Here is an 18,183-nt window from a genome sequence, read left to right on the forward strand (position 1 = left end):
ACAAGGCATCATCACAGCCCTGTAAGGGGCGTAACATTTCCGTCACACGCTTGAGGTATTCAGCCAATCACAATGCACTAGATAGCTGGCCAATCAGAGCACACCTTGCTTTTCAGAACCATGAGCTTTGTAAAAATCGATGCATTTCAGAAAGGCGGGGCATAGAGGAGAAACAATAATGCACAGTATGTGGAAAATAATGTGTTTTTTGAACCTTAAACCGCATAAACACATTGCATTACACCTAATACATAAAATAATGTTCTTTTTAGCAACGTCGTATGACCCCTTTAATCAAACAACATTAACAAAAAAAAAAAAGAAAACACTCACTGTTGCTGATTTATTTCTTTGCTTCTGATTGTTAATTGTGTTGAAGCTGCATTCACTTCATTGAGAAGTACTTAGATGCTACATGACATTGCTGTAATTTGTTAATATTTACATTGATATTTAACTTAGGCGAACTTAAGTTAGGCGAACTTGAACAAAGTAGTGTTTATTCGTTTTTACTGTATTTTTAACACTCGTTTGAGAAACATGGGCCCGTTGAATCTCCAATGGTGGTGTGGAATGGACCAGTGAGAGATTTATTTATTTATTCCTGTCTTCTCTTCCAGTGAAGAAAAGAGTGTGATCCCTGACAGAGCTGACATTTAAAGCCCACACACACACCAGCAATGAAGACACTCGAGTGATCTCACATTTCCATCTCTCACACCGCTGATCTCTCACTGTCAGTAATGTGCTTCATAAGAGACTGCAGGAAACTCTCAGACTGAACATGAATATCTCGCTGAGCCTCACGTACGTCATAGAGATTTCATCACTCCTGATGATTATGAGAAAACATTCGTATTGTTTACACATGAAACACATCCTGTGTGTAATTCGGAGGCCGTAATGTGTGCATATGTGTGATGTGCTGACTAATCTCGCTGTATGAGAGGCAGATCAGTTTAAATGAAAAAAAAAATTGACTTTATGTAAGAGAGACGGAGCTTTGCAGAGTTAATTCCTCCTGGCCGCATCCCAGACGCTCTGCTGAGCGGCACGCTGGAGCACCTCCCAATTCCGGGCCTCCGCATTTTGATTAATCCAACGAATTATACCAATTACACTCCACTGGGGATCTGAACAAACCCAGTGAGCTGTGAATTCAAACAACCGGTGGCGTCCCATCAGTCTCCTAGGCTGGTTCTGCTCAGCTCTGGTCATCCGAAATGGAATTAATTTTGGTTTTCTTGCTCTAATCGTTGGTATTGTTTAAGACGAGACCGACTCATGTAAACTAACAACTCTTAAATACTATCACTTCCTTTTATCTGTGTCAGAGGTTCATCTCGGCGTCTCCCTCGAACAAACATGAGTGCCAGCGCCAATATTCTTCATTACAGATGAACTGATCCATTGTGTGCCTTTTAAAAACGGCGGCGCGCACACACAGAGTGTAGTCTGAGTGCCCACCAAAAGCCTAATTGAGTTTAATCAATGCTACTTTATGTTGGGCTCACTTTAAATGTTCAGCGCCGTCTGGTTCATCTGAAGGGCTGCTCCCGCTCGGTGCTTTTCAAAAGCACCATTGAAATTCTAATGCAATTACAGAAAGACTGAATGCACAGATGGAGTATTCTGCTCTTCCTTATTTACTCCTCTCCTATTTTCTCCACTTCCTCCTTTTATTCTCATCTCTTCTCCACTTGTCTCAACCTTTCCTTTTCGTCTCTCATTTTCTCCTCGCTTCTTTTCTCAGCTGTCTCCTCTTACTGTCTCATATCCCCTTCTTTTTGTCTCATTTTAGCTCAAATCATTCTCGTTCTCATTTTCTTCTCTATTCTTTTTATTGTCTCTGTTTTCATTTCTCCTCTCCCCTCATCTCATTATCTCGTCTCCTCTCTTCCCTCCTTCTCTTCTCCTCTCACTCTCATTCTCCTCACTATCTTCTTTCTTTTTTCCCCACTTCTTTCTCTTCTTATTTGCATCTCTTCTCCCCTCGTTTCATTCTATTGTCTCCAATCTTCTCAATTTCTCCTCACCTCTCTTCTAATTTCCTCTTGTCTCCTCTCACTCTCATTCTGTGCTCTTCATCTGCTCTTCTTGTCTCCTCCCTTCGCTTATCCTCTTGTTCTCATCTCCTCTTTTCTCATTTTCTCCTTCGCTTTCTTCTCTCCTCTCCCCTCATTCTCTCATCTAATTTCCTCTCATGTAAGTCTCCTCTCATTCTCTCTCTGTTATGCTTTCTACTCTCTTCTAAACTATAAACTATCCCCAAATGGTCTGTTTCTGTAATCCGGAGTCAATCCTCTTTCTGTTCATCATCTCCCTTCTATTCAAGCGTTATTTTATTACATATTGTGTTCTATTTAAATCAGCCTCTCTTCTCAGATGAATAAATATGTTGGATACCTGTAGCTGCCGGTGACCTTCACAAAAGCTGTGCATTCAAAAGAGACTCCAGCCCAAAAGAACCTCATCAGAACTGTGAATGTGCATTTGGCGAGGAGCCCGACCATCCCACGGTCCTTTAATGATGCCCATCTTCGTATCTGTGATGTGGAGGAACGGCAATGTCAGATGTGGAATCTGTGGGGTCTGGGACATGTGCGGCAGGGGGTTTTGCTCTTAGGAGAGTCAATCTTGTAGAATTGGAGTTGGAAATCAAAGGCACTTCATGCAGCAGGGGAAATGGCATTTTCATAAACATATGTTTGACTGTGAGCTAGTCTAAGAGCAGACACATTCACATATTCACAGAACATCACTTTCTACCTTACGTTCACATTTAAACATTTGCTTTTAATCTCTATTTATTAAGTAGATAGAACTCTAAACCATTAGTAAATATAAAATATACAGTTAACAAAGCTGCTCTTGTTATATGATTTCTGCTACTTTCTCTCATTTTCATTTCCTTTTTTTTTTACGCTCAAGCTCTTGGGAAGGGGGCTCGTTCAAATGAGAGGTAGGGCAGTGTGTGTCTGGAAGTAGGACACAGGAATGGATGGCCTGTGCTGTTAGCTGACCTACATTGAGACAGACAAAACAGTTTCCCAGCATTCTGTGAGGCGCCTCACCTGCAGAACATACACACATTTGCATTTTGCTTTTGCATTTATGGCCCTTACAAATGTTTTTTTATCAAACTGATTCAAAACCGATGCACACCTACACACACACACACATACAACACCTATTGCATGGCAAATGCATTTGATTTTCATTTAGTATAAGGAATATTTATTTTGCATTTGGTGTAAATATGCTTCATTGAATTGTTTATTATGTCTATAAAAGGATGTTAGACTACTAAATATGAAAAGCAGTAGCATACTGTAGTTAAAACTTACTTGAAACCTCTATAAAATAATCAAGCTCAGACAAATCAAGTGGACCATGCCGCCACGTTATTAATTTATATCTGCTGCTGTTTTCTGCTCCTCCTCAGATGTTCACTCTGTTTTTGTCTAAGTCATTTCCTTCAGTGCTGTGAGTGCCTGTCTTCTGCATTACATTGACAGAGAGGGTCATGGGTGTTATTTAGCAGCACATGTCAATCTGATACACCTGTAGGTCATGTACCTTCTGATCTGCAAGGTGACCATCACTGCTTGCTATTTCTAAATTCAGGACAGGATTAAGACCAGTCTTTCTCTGATAGGCTGTACAGTGGGCTATTTGTGTGAATAGGTCTTAAAGGTTTATCTGGACATAGTGCATGCTAATTTCACTTATGTTTACATTTAGATTTATATCACTTTAAGTGAGTTTTAGATGACTGCCAAGATAATCTTTAAAAATACTATAAAATGTTATCTTTAGCAAGTCTCAAAAATATTATGCATTTTTCATACTCAAGTTATATCACACAAACATGAATTATGAATGTCTGAATATTAGCATGGATGTTATTTGGTCTGTAGGCACAAGACAGTAGTTGTTCCTCGGTGAATCAGTTGAGAAACTGATTCAGTGATTTATTCATAAAGACAATAACTTGTTTTGTTCCTGAATGAATCACTGTTTTGAATAAATCTGAGGAGTAAATGTTTGAGTTACTTATTTTTAAAAGAAGTACCTACCCAACGTATGTGATTTAGGCAGTCACTTGCAGTTCCTGAATGAGTCTGTGTTTTTTGACGAATTGGATGAGTGAGTGTTTCAATGATTTATTCTTAAAGACGGCCACTTGTTTATTTCCTGAATGAATCAGTGTTTCAATGATTTGTTTGTGTGAATGATTCAATGACTCACAAGACAGTCACATGTTTTGTTCCTTAAAGATGTTTTTAATAGGGCTGCACGATAAATCACATGTGATATTTAATGCACATCTTGTCAGTAAAGCCGGTTCTGTAATCGGCGGTTAATCTCCATCACGTGCGTGCTTTCACATGGAGCAGCATTTACTACACAGAGCCTTTGTTCAATGACAAGCTGCACAAAACCACGATCATATATAAACGTGGTTTTGCGCAGCTTGTCATTGAACAAAGGCTCTGTGTAGTAAATGCTGCTCCATGTGAAAGTACGCACGTGATGGAGATTTACCGCTGATTACAGAACCGGCTTTACAGACAAGATGCGCATTAAATATCGCATGCGATTTATCGTGCAGCCCTAGTTTTAATTAATCATTTGCTTGAGTGATTCAGTGACTCACTCATAAGTAGTCACTCATTTCGTTCCTCAATGAATCCGTGTTTGTGAACAAATCATTTGTGTAAATGATTCAGTGACTCACTCATAAAGACTCACTTGTTTTGTTCCTGAATGACTTACATGTTTTGAACAAATAGTTTGCGTGAATGATTCAGTGACTGGCCTCCACAAATACACAAAAACGGACTAATCATATTTAGGGCTGGGTATCGTTCAAAATTTTTCGATATCGATACCGATACCGATACCTTGACTTCGATACCGGTTCCTGAACGATACTTTTTTCGATACCAATTTTATGAAATCAATTTTAACAAGATTACATTATCTAAAAAAAAAACTTTGGTTTTATTTTATATAATAAACCTAATATTACCACCCAAGCAAACAAAAATATTTCTTAATCAGTGGAAACCGATACAGTGTTTTCTATCGGAATAAGCGCTTGCGTTCAGTCAATAAAAATCGAATAGTTCTTAATTTGTTTGAGAACTGAGAAAGACCATAGCATATAGTCGTGGCCACATAACCACCTCCGGTAGTGCATTTGACATGTTTCCGTCCTGAAATCTCGTGTGGGTTGAACTAATTTTTTTACGCACCTCATCCCAAACCTTCCGTTGCAAATTCCAAAACGTCATTTTAGAGCTGATAACAGAGGCTTGAACCATTGATATGCTGGCTTACGCAGTTATTAATGCAGTCTAATGGGTATCGAAATTTGGTACCGAACGACAAGACGTTTTTCGATACTCGATGGTATCGAGGCAATTCGGTCGGTGCCTAAAAAGTATCGAACTCGATACCCAGCCCTAATCATATTCAAGGACTGGACCAAAAGGTTGAATACTTGACATTATAATGTTGTGATGTTTAAATTCACTCTTAGCATTTAAATTAATTGTTTCATTTTTTATTTATTTAGACAATTTTTAATAACAAACAGCAGTCTGTCATTTTACATATGGTTCTTGGTCAGAAGGAGCTGCAAAGTGGACCAGACTTGGTCCACTGAGTCTGGCTTTATAAAACTATGCATACAGTATCTCAAATGTCCTCTTGCATTAGTGTGTGTGGTTCGAAACGAAACCCAACACCAGTTCTGCTCTGTCCTCAGTGCTGTTGACCCCTCAGTCCTGCAGTATGACCTCCATGATTCCTGCTGCGCTCACCCCCCAGAGCCTCTTCAGCACAGCAGATGGCTAAAGCACCAGCCATCCACGGTTATTAAGACCAACAGCGTCCCTGTGGCTCTGAGGACAATCAACACCTCTCTCTCTCTTTCCCTTCACAACTTTCTCTTCACCTTAGACAATCTGCTTTGACTCCAGCACTCTGTGTCCACTGGCGCAGGTGGTAAGAGTTGTTAGCAGCCGTTTTCAGAGCGCTGCTCTGACAAAAATGCATCTCACACTTGCTATCCGAGAGTAATCAGCCCACGTTCATCTTTCTTTCGCGGGTTACCAGGTTTCCTCCTCGCCACACAGCGCTAAATCCATTAAAATGTGAAATCAATGAGACATTAAGTGATCTTTGCATAAAAGCAGATTGTGCTGGCGGCGGTTAGACGTATTTAAAGTAGAGCACATCAGAGAGAAAGTTCTAGAAGACCATAATTTGCTCGCATAAGATGAGGCAGAGGGAAAGTGGCAGCAGTTAAAGTTCATGCGCTGTCAGACTCCATTTGAAAACGTTGACTCTCTCTCTCTCCCTCATCTGGGGATTTTTAAATTGAGCTAAATGCTAAACAGCCCCCCAAGCACATTTACGGAAACACACATAAGTTGGTCAGTGTGCTCATTAAGATATGAAAAAGCTGACATCTGTTGAAGCACATCAGAGTGAAGCTCAAAAACACACACTCGACACGGCTAATAGCAGGAGTTTAATTTAAGTATAGTCAGATGGGGGAGAGAAATCTAATAAACACTGGTATGGAGGTATGGAGATCCATTACACACACAGGACGATCCGTCTTATATTACACTGCATGGGGAGAAATCATTAGCATCCTGTTGGAAACATGTGGTGGGCCGTGTCCTCTGTCCTGTAAGGAGAGCTACTTAAGCCAAAATGACCACAGTCAGAGATTAATTTATAGCAGTTAAACTACTCTGTTGTTTCAGGAGGCATGTCTGATACCGGTACATTGCTAATTAATTATGTGTGAATCACAGATATTACAATACTATACAATTTGTCCAAAAATAATACAATAAAAACTAATATCAACTAATAATGTCATTGTATATGCTACAAATGAATCTAGGCATCACAACATATAATGTACAGTATACAATTTGCTAAAGATAATGTGTTATTAAATTATTAGTGTTTTGTTATTATTGTAAATTATTTTTATTTTTTTTGTTGTGTTTGTTGTTTTGAGTTGGCAAAGGTAATCTAAAAGTAAAATTGGGTGAAATGCACCAGTGTTTATTTTGTGTGTATGATGCATTTTGTGCGTATGATGCATTTTGTGCATGTATGCATGTATATACTTATGTGTATGTGTGTGGATATATATATATACACACACAGAAAAAAAATTAACTTAAATGATTTTAGCAAATGGCTGCAATATAACAAAGAGTGAAAAATTTAAGGGGGTCTGAATACTTTCCGTACCCACTGTATATATATATATATAAGGATAAATTAACATTGAAATGAAAATTGAAATGAGTATGAATAATTATATATCTGATACTGGCTAATGTAAATCCATTACTGTCTGCTACAGTAAATTTAAAAAAATGTATATCACCAAATAATCATGAAGGTTATATATCATAAATATCTATAAACAACGGCAAAGACATTATTGGAAAATGCTTGTAGACATGAGGTCACAATTTCCTTTCTAAAGTGAGAATTATTTTATAAACTCAATTTAGCTTAGGGATGCCCTGTTTACTTGCTTTTGTGCACATCAACACTCTTGATATTTTAATAATATTTGGTGTTGGAGGCCCTTGTAGCAGCCATGTACACACAGTTTTGTTTTTCCAGTAGACCAGTGAAAACCTGTGCACCTTACTCCTTGAAATAAAGCCAGCCAATTAGTTTTTAAACAGTTTTTTGTGCACAAAATGCATCAGACAGTCCAAATCTGAAGCTGAGACTAGTGTCTGCATGTTTGACACCAGAGAGACTTGTCTTGTTTCGTTCCGTAGCAGGATGAGTTTGCATCATCATTAAGTAAAACAGAGACATCAGCCTCAATTCTTTTCCAGATTCTCTCACATCTGTCTGACCGAATGAAGCTCTGGGAGCCGCCACACCAGGGAACTGAGCGGATGCCACACTCAGCTGAGATGAGCATATGTTTCTTCTCTAAAGTGTTGGCTCTTCAGGGTGTGCTGAGACTTGGACGACTCTCTGTGGTGTGTGTGCGTGATCGTGGATGTACGAAAGCGAGTGGGCGTTTTGTTAACACAGAGGTCAGACTGTCCCAGAGCCGGAGACTCAGTTATCACAGCACTGCCCCCTTCAGACTCCTGATGGAATCACATGATGCCTTGAAGCCCGGGAGCTTGTCCAGATTTAGCAGCACCTGGGTGTTGTGGTCACACCGTGACGTAAGAGTTCTCTAGAGAGCGCAGGTGTATGTGTGATTCTCCGTCTGAAATCTGCCGTGACAAATGGTTCCTGATGGCTGATTTGTCGGCGGTCTTTTCTTCTGCGTTTTCAAGATCACCCTCCAGGCAACAAACACACACACATACACTTCTGCTCTCAATATTTGCAAAGTGGCAAAAGCTGCTTCTACAAGAGCAGAGAAAGAACAGAGAGATAGATGTTCAGACCAAAAGCAATTTGCATTTTCTGTGACCTTTGGAGATTTGAAGTGACATGAGCGAAAGTTAAACTTTATGCAAATGAGCAATGACGTGTATGATCTGTTTCCTTTAAAGCTGCATACTGCAGTGCAACCAACAGTACGACTTCAAGTGATCATTGTCAATGTGAATACAACTTGCCACTTATGTTTGCAAATGAGGTCTGCTATATTTGGCTAACCTCTTTGCATATTAAATGGACTGTGAATGATCATCAAACACTGTACAGTGCTGTGTTATGAGTGTGTCCTCTCTTTCTCTCAGAGTAATGTGTGTTTGTGCCATATGGTCTGTTATCTCCTCATATCACTGGAGCATCCACATGCTGCTACAGTCTGCTGTGCTTGACCTTTGACCTCACGCTTTTATTCTGACGCCCAGCTGACCGCTGGAGGACAGAATAGCCCTGCGTAGATCTTTCATCTTTTAAAAGGTGGAGATAAGAATTAGGGTCAGGACAAAATACAGCACTGCCTTTGAAAAATGACTCCAGTAGTTTTCGCGTGTGGAAGGCAAGACTTTTGCGGTTGTTTCCTTCTCTATGTGCAGGACATACAAAACAGCTCTGTTTCTCAGAAACTAAAAAACATTTTATTGCTCAGAGGATACTTTTCATAGCACATCATATTTAATGTATTGCTCAGTAACATTTCATTTAATGAATTTTAGGAAAAACATTGACATTTTTTTAAACATTTCTATAGAGTAATTGGATTTAAAAAAAATAAAAAGTATTTATTATTTAACTTTCATTCAGCATTTTTATGTGTAGTCATTTGGGCTTTTCCCCCTCCTCATCAGTCAGTTTAGAAATAGCATTCATAATGTTAACAGTTGTGTAGGTGTGAGTGTGTACAGTATGTAGAAAGCACATGACTCATTAAAGGTCTGCCTGATCTCTGCTAGACTACACAAATACACAAACACCAGCCATTAGCAGCATCTGAACACACTTTATGCAGTCTCTCAATCAATCGATCCTCCACTTTTCTGCGAGTCTCTCCAGCACACAGCTCTTGTGAAATTATCAGAATGGTGTTTGTGTGTGTTGTGCGACTGAAAGAGCATCCTGTCTTTATAAACAAACAGTGAGTAAAGTGTTTATCGTCCTCTCTGGTTGTTTTCCTTTGTGTTCTCACCGTTGGCCTCCTCTTAACACCTAGGAATAGAAAATAATTTCCCCTAGTGAGTCGCAGATTCGGCGGCAGAGAAAAGCATTACTCTTTCTCTCATTATAATAAAAGCACAGACAAATCCTTGTTAAGCCTGGATGAACTGAAAGGGTTAAACTTCTTATTTCATAAATATGAAAAAAGAAGACAATCCCACGGTCAGAGACAGATTCAGGGATCTCCAGCCCCGCATTTACATTAAAACGGGAGCTTGTTATACGGTGAAATTTCAATGAAGGCACCGCAGAACACATTTAATGAAATTCAGATGTGGCTCTATGAATCTCATTAACAGTCTTTGTGCTTTTCTGCTGTCCGATTTCCCCCTTGTCTGCCCAATCGTGAGAGAGATTTCATCAGCGGCTTTCAAAAAGACAATGTCCGTTCAGATCTGAACTCCCCACGCTCTCTCCTCTGACGGAGGCCGAAATCTGTCGTAGTTTGAGTTCAAAAGGCACACGACTGACTCTTCCTCTGTTTCTGTCTCTCTTTCCACAGGCTTCGGCTTCGTAACGTTTGAGAATGAAGACATTGTAGAGAAAGTCTGTGAAATTCATTTTCACGAAATCAATAATAAAATGGTAAGTTTGCCCGTTTTCAATTTCTGAAGGTGATTGAGGGATTAATATTTTATTTCCCATTTAGCACAATCCTAACAGCATGCCGTTGTAAGCACTGTGAGTGTGTAAAGTGTTGGGCAGTGGCCAGAAAGCGTGAAATTGTGTGTGAAAACATTTTGATCAGTCAACAAGAGTCAGAAACTTTCCCCTCTCCCCTTCATTTATAAATGCCTGCATCATGACTTACGGGGCTAAAAAGAGAGAGACGATGAAAGGTAACTGGCACACGTTGAGTTCATTAAATCAGGATTATCACCCCACAGGCCCCCCAGTATTGGGCAGAACCAGCAGATGGGCTGCCAGTGTTAGCTTTCAGCTTGCAAATAAATGTTTTCCCTTGAAATTAGAAAGACCTAGTCTTAGCCTCATATGGGCCAACCACAGACTGTATATGCAACGTCTGATGTGTGTTGCATAGTCACTGTTGTCAAAGTTTGCCAGGTTCATGTCAGGTTTGTCAGGTTCAAATTTGAAAGAGATTCAAGCATTTAAAAAAAAAAAAAAAAAACCTCTAAATAGCCAGTATTTTTATATACTCCTATAAAGAGTTTTACATTTACCCACCTTAAATATCACAGAAAATGACATTTTAGGACAGAGCCTTCCTGTCTAGATGGGCAATTTTTGGACACAGTAGTCCTGGCTATGTGAAGCTATTTGAACTTTTGTAATATGGTTTATTATTAAACAATACATTATTATTAAATAATTTATTATTATCTATTATTAAACTCAAAATGATTGTTCAAATATGTTTTATATTTTATAATTATTGTAAATATACTACCGTTCAAAACTTTGAGGTCAGTAATATTTATTATTTTATTCATAAATAATAAATTAATTCTTGTACATAAACTGACAGTCACCACTGATAAGCTACTACTAAATATTGTAGAAACTTAATTTTCTGTAAAGTTGCTTTGCAACGATTTGTATCGTAAAAAGCGCTATACAAATAAACTTGAATTGAATTTAATTGAATTATTCAGCAAGGACTGAGGGGACAGTAAATGCATATAATATTCTAAAAGGTTTCTGTTTTAAATAAATGCTGTTTTGTAATTTTCTATTCATCAAACAATCCTGAAAAAAAGTTCATCACTGTTTCCACTTAAATATTAAGCAGCACTACTGCAGATTGAGCAGCAAATCAGCATTTTAGAATGATTTCTGAAGGATCATGTGAGAAGAATGGTTTGTACAAATATATGCCTGCCTTAGCAGAAGCATGAGTTGATGGGAGGATGTTTTACATTTAGAGAAACTGCCCCTGCTGGGCTCTCTGCTGTGGTTGACAGGAGCGGTGTGGTGGAAAGCATTGGTTTGGATGGGGTCTCCTCTGAGGATCTCTCTCACACTGATACTCGTCCCTGCACGCTGTCTATGCATATACCCTAGGCTCATGGGACAGACGAGGGGTAGCACAGAATATCACGAGCAGAGGATCAAACCCCTCAAGATCTTTTTCCATCACAGACAGGTTGTTCCTGAGCCCAGAGACAAATCCGTGAGCGCGGAGCCATGCAATCGATTTTTCTGTGATAGTCCATCATGTGGTTCTGTTGTTCAAAAGGCTGCACAACCTCTCATTTCTGTTCTGATTATCTCTCCTGCCATCCATTCACTGTCACTTTATAAGAACGGCGCAGACCATTGATATACGGTAAATAATTGTAATGGTAGAATAGGCTGTTTGTTTATGGGAAATTATGAGACCTGATTGCTTTCTAGCTTTGCACTTTTGCTGACCAGTGGAGCTACACATGAGATTGAGGCAGTTTTCACACTTGGTTTGATTTTTTGGTCTGAACCAGAATACACTGCCATAAGGTGAGCGGTATGATCAAATGATCAAAATCTTATATAACGGTTTGAGTCATTTCAAAACTAGGATAAAAAAATATCAGTCTCTTTAGTTTGGCACATATTTATAATCACACACATAGACTAGTTGTGATGTTATGAAATGGCAAAGCCATTGTTTGTGAATATTAACTTGGTTATAAACAAATAATTACTTTTTGTTTTATACTATTTGTAGGGATGCACAATATATCAGTATCATATTGGACACGATTTTTTAAACTGATTGATTATCACAAGATATTGGATATTTTATTGTGCATGCTCATTTCCCATTTTTACATTTAGAATACCTTTAAAGGCACAATATGTAAGCTTTTGTTATTAAAATATCCAAAAACCACTAGAACAGTGTTATATATTTTGCTGACTTGTGTACTTACATTATCCCAAATGTTTCGAAGAATGTTTAAATCCAGAGAAATAAGCAAGCATATTGTGCCTTTAATTTAATCTTTTACAACACTAATTTAATAGTACTGTTAAATGTATTCTTTTTAAATGAATATCTGTTGTGTTGTGATGCCTACATTTTCTATTATTATTGTTATTAATTTATTGGAAAACTGTACCACCACAGTCATTCAAGCTTCCTGTTCAGATTTACTTTCTAATAACTAGATGTTATTTACAGCCTGTTGAAGAGAACAAGAGATGTGAACTTCTCCCTGATCCAGCGAAACCTCGTGTCTACCACAGCACACACACCATGTGGTGGTGAACCTTTTTGCCTGGCTGAACATCGCACTGGGTGTCCATTTACAACACACAGACAGAGAGATCTCAGAAAGAGAGAGGAAGGGGTGAACAAGATGAGGTTTTTCCATCAATTCACCTGCTTTTTAAGTGATTAGTCCTGCTGTCTCTTTTCAGGACATTAGGAGTTTCTTCTCTCTTTCCTGCAGTCCATAACTTTCTGACATGCCAGCCAACAGCAGCCAAATTATACTTGTTTTGGAGATTGTCGAGTCTGATAAGACATTTCAGGTCCGTTCACATAACTATAACTATAACCATAACTATAAAGATTATGATAACTATATTAGCGTCCATATCATCACATGATAATGCTCTGTTTATTATAAGTTTTAGCTGAGTTATTTTGCCTGCCGCTTTAAATGCACGAGCTCTTTAAAGCAGGACCAATTCTGATTGGCTGTCAATGTTTTTATGGTTCAGCTGGAAGAAATTTGTTCTGAAAGTGATTCCAATGATATCGTTCCTCTGTGTCGTTATTATTATAGTTGTGGTGTGGATGTCCCTATTCTTGTAGAATTACAATGAATATTAAAACTTAGTTATCATTATAGTTATCATGCCTTATGTGAACTGGCCATTAGGGGCAGGTAAATCTGAAATTTGATTTGGCAATAATAGAGCACCACACAGAAAACTGGTAAACTTCAGAAAACTGAACAACTCCACTGTGCTACTTCTATTTCAGTAGATCAAAGGAACCAGTAGTGCATATAAATGGACTCATACTGGTTTGACAGAAGTGCTTGTAGATTTTATTACCCAACGTGTGTAATTTTTTATCTTTTTTTATAGTGGAAAATAAGGCAAAAATTTTATCTGACTTATCTATTTTGTTCAGGTAGCTGCTGACCAATTACAGCACAGAGAGGAGCATATTTCACTTCTTTGAGGACAAATGCTTTCTTTTCCCTCACTTTGTTCTTAAATGTGTGATTCTGAGGCATTATGTGTCTGATTCTTGACTGGTGGATTTATTTTTATTTTATTTTTTTTTTGTTTTTTTGTAGTGATAATATTCATTCAAAACCAAAAATACAGTGGCGCGTTTTGAGCTACAAGAAGTAAATATACACCTTTAGTGCTTCGCCTATAATTACAGCCACCATCTAAATGTTTATAATTCAGTAGAAACATAATTATAAAATTAAAAAGTTGAAATAAAAACTGCCTTATGTGCAATTTAAATGTTTATATGCAGTTTTTATTATTGTTGATTATAAAATAAATGTAATTGATTAATTTATTGATTTTAAAAAACATTATTTTCAGTCTGGCTTTTGGCTAAATAAAAAAAAATAAAAATTTTGGTTTCATCACTATTTTTTGATTAGCACCCACACTGAATATATGCCAAACCATGTTGAAAATGAATTGATATCCTAAAAAGTTTGGATGATTATTTTGAATGGTCATCTTTCTCTCCCTCACACACACTTTAAAAAAGCAGTAGTGGATTGATGAGACTGCTGAAAACAAGTGTGTGTGCATAGATGGTTGTAGTAATGAAACGGCTTACTGATATCATACTGCCTGTTTAATATACAGTATGTAGCGGAAGAAGCTGAAGAAATATTTGAGGAGATTTTTTTTTGAAGCCACCTATAAGTCTTCGTTTTAGGGTATGAAGTTTGGGCTTATGAAGGAGGTCCTTGAGTTAAAATGAGTTTGAGAAACCCTTTTCAGACAGCAGCAGTGCCTGTGTGTGAGCAGATAATGGCCCGTGATGTTTATCTCCTAGATGATGTCTGTCTAGATGAGTGTTTGCGGTCCAGAATTAGACCTTTTATTATGGACATGCTGTACAACAGGTTGTCCAAAACACCCGTCTACGAACACATCTCTCTCAGCTCTTGAATTAAAGGGTTAGTTCACCCAAAAATGAAAATTAGGCTGTGTTTTACTCACCCCCGAGGCATCCTAGGTGTATATGACTTTCTTCTTTCAGACGAATCCAGTCGGAGTTATATTAAAAATTGTCCTGGCTATTCCAAGCTCTATAGGGCCTTTCGCACCGCTTTAGTTCCAGAACTAAATGTACAGTACTAAAGTACTGTGACGATTTTGCACGCGTTGGCCAATGTAGGTCCGACGGCGAGCAACGGTCAGGCTAGTTTGTTTGGTGTGTTCCACTCGTCGGCTCTCGTAGGGCTCACGTCGGCGGCAGTTTGCCCGATTCAACATGTTGAATCGGCGTCGGGACTGTCGGCGCGAGTGAGAGCTCTGATTGGATGTTCAGTTTAGCGAACGAGTCAAGTGCCCGAGAATTAAAGCGAAAGTGATGAAAACAATCACGTAAATGAAGGCGGTACAGACAGAAGGCTGTTTAAATGTTACGTGATCTTTCCCAATCATTCTAATACGCGAATGTTTTCATAACAACATGAGCTGCTTAAAATTGTTAAAGTTATCAACGTTACTGATATTCAAAATGGTAAGCATGCGCTGCTTTGTTTATGTTTCGTATATCTGCGTTTATCTCGTATATCTGTTTCGGTTTCTCCTTTTGAATGACGAATATATACTATTGATAGCTGCTGATATAGACCGTTAATTCCTCTCACGCATGCGCAGAACGCACATGTTAGTTTGCCGTCGGCTGTAGTCTGTGCGGTGTGTTCGAGCGCAGCTTTTTGGTCCGACACTGCCGATGTGAGGCGACAACACCATCGGCTTTCGTCGCCGCTAGTTCTTTGAAGTTGGCTTGGTGTGTCCCGGCCTTATCACCTCCTTCTGTAGTAATTATAATACATTTACATGTTATAATATCTCCCACGCTGCATCCTCAGGGCTCAGAGTGTGAACCAAACCTTTTTAGATTTCATTAATTTAGAATGAATATTAAATATCCGTAACTGGCCAAATCCAGAAATATCTCATGTATTCAGAGCAAAGTTGAACTTCAGCAGAACCGTCCGTCCGTGTGTGTGTGTGTCCAGCTGTGCCGTGCAGCATCTGCGTGAGTCTCAGTGGGAGATGATCTGCAGTGTGTGTGTGTGTGGTGAAGGGCCGAGCAGCGCACACACTCACACACAGATGGACGGGCCCTGGGCAGGCAGACGAGTCGATCAATGCAGAGGACAGATTCAGCCAAGTGCAAATGCATCGTGTTCTTACTGTAGAGGCGCTGTCAGCGCACATACTCTCACACTCCTGTAAGTATGCAGATGTGCTTGGTAAATAGGATCCTTTGCCTGCTAGGCCTGTCAGGAGGAAAGTCTTTACTCGTCTGACCCGGTTATGCTTATATCACCATAGAGAGCGAATGTCTGTGTGTTTGTTTGGGTTTGATGTTTTCTGCGTGTGTGTTTGTTTATTTCTCCCCTTTGCTAGAGACATGTTGTCTTCCCTCTCCTAGCTCTCTGGAGGAATATTCCTCTGTCTCTCAGGCAGGGACTGCTGTCTGCTGTCCGCTCATGTGCTCAGCTCCATAGGTTAAAATGTCAATCAGAGAGTGAGAACGTGAGGATGAGGGAAGGGGGTGCTGGGGAGATCACAGGTGGAATCAGAAAGACAGAGAGACTTTTAGTTTATTTTTGCATTAGTTTTTTGTCTGAAAAATGCTTTGGATACACAAATGTATCGCTGTTTGTTATGCCAATAATGTGCACAAAAATCTAACTGACATAGCTTGAGATATGACTCAAGGTCTGTTCAAAAACATTCCTAATTTTAGGCATCATATTTACGGTCCAGTGACTCTTCCAAATAATGGGTGGGCGAAGTTCATGATACCTGTCAAGAACATGAACAAGACAATCTATATTTCATCCAAAAACCAAAAGAAAAAAATTATACATTTTATTTAGCATATACAAAATGAAGCTCTCTATATTTTTTTTAATGAATATCTTTAAAAAGTCTCATCCAAGCTCAACAAATGCTGAATTTATTTGATCAAAAATACAATAAAACAGTAATATTCTGAAATATTATTGCAATTTAAAATAACTCTTAAGATATTTAAAATATAACTTATTCCTGTGATGTAAAAGCTGAATTTTCAGCAGCCATTACTCCAGTCTTCAGTGTCATGTGATCCTTCAGAAATTATTGTAATATACTGATGTAGTGCTCAAGAAACATTTCTTATTATTTGTTGTAAACAGTTTTATTGCTTCATGAGGAGAAAGTTCAAAATAATCCCAATTTATTCCATCCTTGCATCCTTGCAAATTGTGAAGTGTTTTGTCATCATGGTGGTATTTTCTGTACTGCTTTGAATTCATGGAGAATGTAATTAAAAATTTTTTTAAATGTGTTCTTAACATGTTTTTTGAGAGATGCGTAATTATGCTGCCTTGTTTAACATTTTGTGTTGGCCAACTTCAATCATCATAAGGCAATCATAGAATGAAGTGTGACAAGCTTAGTGCAAAAAAAAAAAAAGGAAATTGTTGATAAAAAATAGTTCCATCTACTTAAACTTGGACTATTAGGAGCCTATGATTTCAACTTTTCCTCAAGATGGTAAGTATTATGAATTAAATTTGTTAGACATGTTTTTGATTATTAAAATTGTATTAAACCATTCAAATGGAATCCAGAAAAAATAAAAAAATAAAACACAGGATTTGGAAAACAATAAAAAGCTTTCATAGGGCCCTAGACTTTGCATGTGCTGCTTAGTTTTATCATATTGCAAATTTAGTGACATGTTAAAACCAGCAACAATTTTGTCACTTAGCTCTTCTCTTTGTGTTTCCTTCTGTGTCTGTCTGTCCACAGGTAGAATGTAAGAAAGCCCAACCAAAAGAGGTGATGTTTCCTCCAGGCACGAGGGGGAGGGCGAGAAGTCTTCCGTACACCATGGATGCTTTCATGCTGGGCATGGGCATGTTGAGTGAGTCTCACATGAACACACACACACACTGATTCACTGAGGGGTAGCTCATGGGCGGGGCTTAAGTTGATGAATTCTGATTGGCTGCTAGACAATAGATAAAGGTGTGTCTGTGAACGTGTCTGGTTAGTTCAGCTCAGGTGCTATTGGATCCCTCAGACCTGACGAGCAGAAAAACGTTGGTATTAATGGCTCAAATGAAGAGGAAAATTAGGTTAATGTGCCTTATTCAGTGCAGCCATCTGCCTGACCTCTGCCCTTGCTAATGACAGTGGCACTAAACTAGAAGAACACATCGGCTATGGGAGACAAACCTGCTGCCAAGATCAGTACTGTTATTCATTCATAACACAGATATATAATAAATATAGCTGCAAGGTGCTATTATCGGGTTCTAGCACATATGAAAAAAGATATTACGTATT

The 18,183-nt window shown here is 38.6% G+C and overlaps 1 protein-coding gene across 1 annotated transcript in view; it reads left to right on the forward strand.

Moving 5' to 3' along the window:
- Nucleotides 1-18,183, forward strand: part of LOC107743464 (RNA-binding protein Musashi homolog 2-like) — a 252,987-nt gene that overhangs the window by 213,479 nt on the left and 21,325 nt on the right. The window contains exons 10-11 of the mRNA XM_016556685.1: nt 10,172-10,254; nt 17,644-17,758. Of these exons, the coding sequence (XP_016412171.1) occupies nt 10,172-10,254; nt 17,644-17,758 (198 nt within the window). The remainder of the gene's footprint in view (nt 1-10,171; nt 10,255-17,643; nt 17,759-18,183) is intronic.

Source organism: Sinocyclocheilus rhinocerous, unplaced genomic scaffold (assembly GCF_001515625.1).
Source record: "Sinocyclocheilus rhinocerous isolate Xijiao unplaced genomic scaffold, SAMN03320098_v1.1 scaffold106, whole genome shotgun sequence".
Classification (NCBI taxonomy): Eukaryota; Metazoa; Chordata; class Actinopteri; order Cypriniformes; family Cyprinidae; genus Sinocyclocheilus; species Sinocyclocheilus rhinocerous.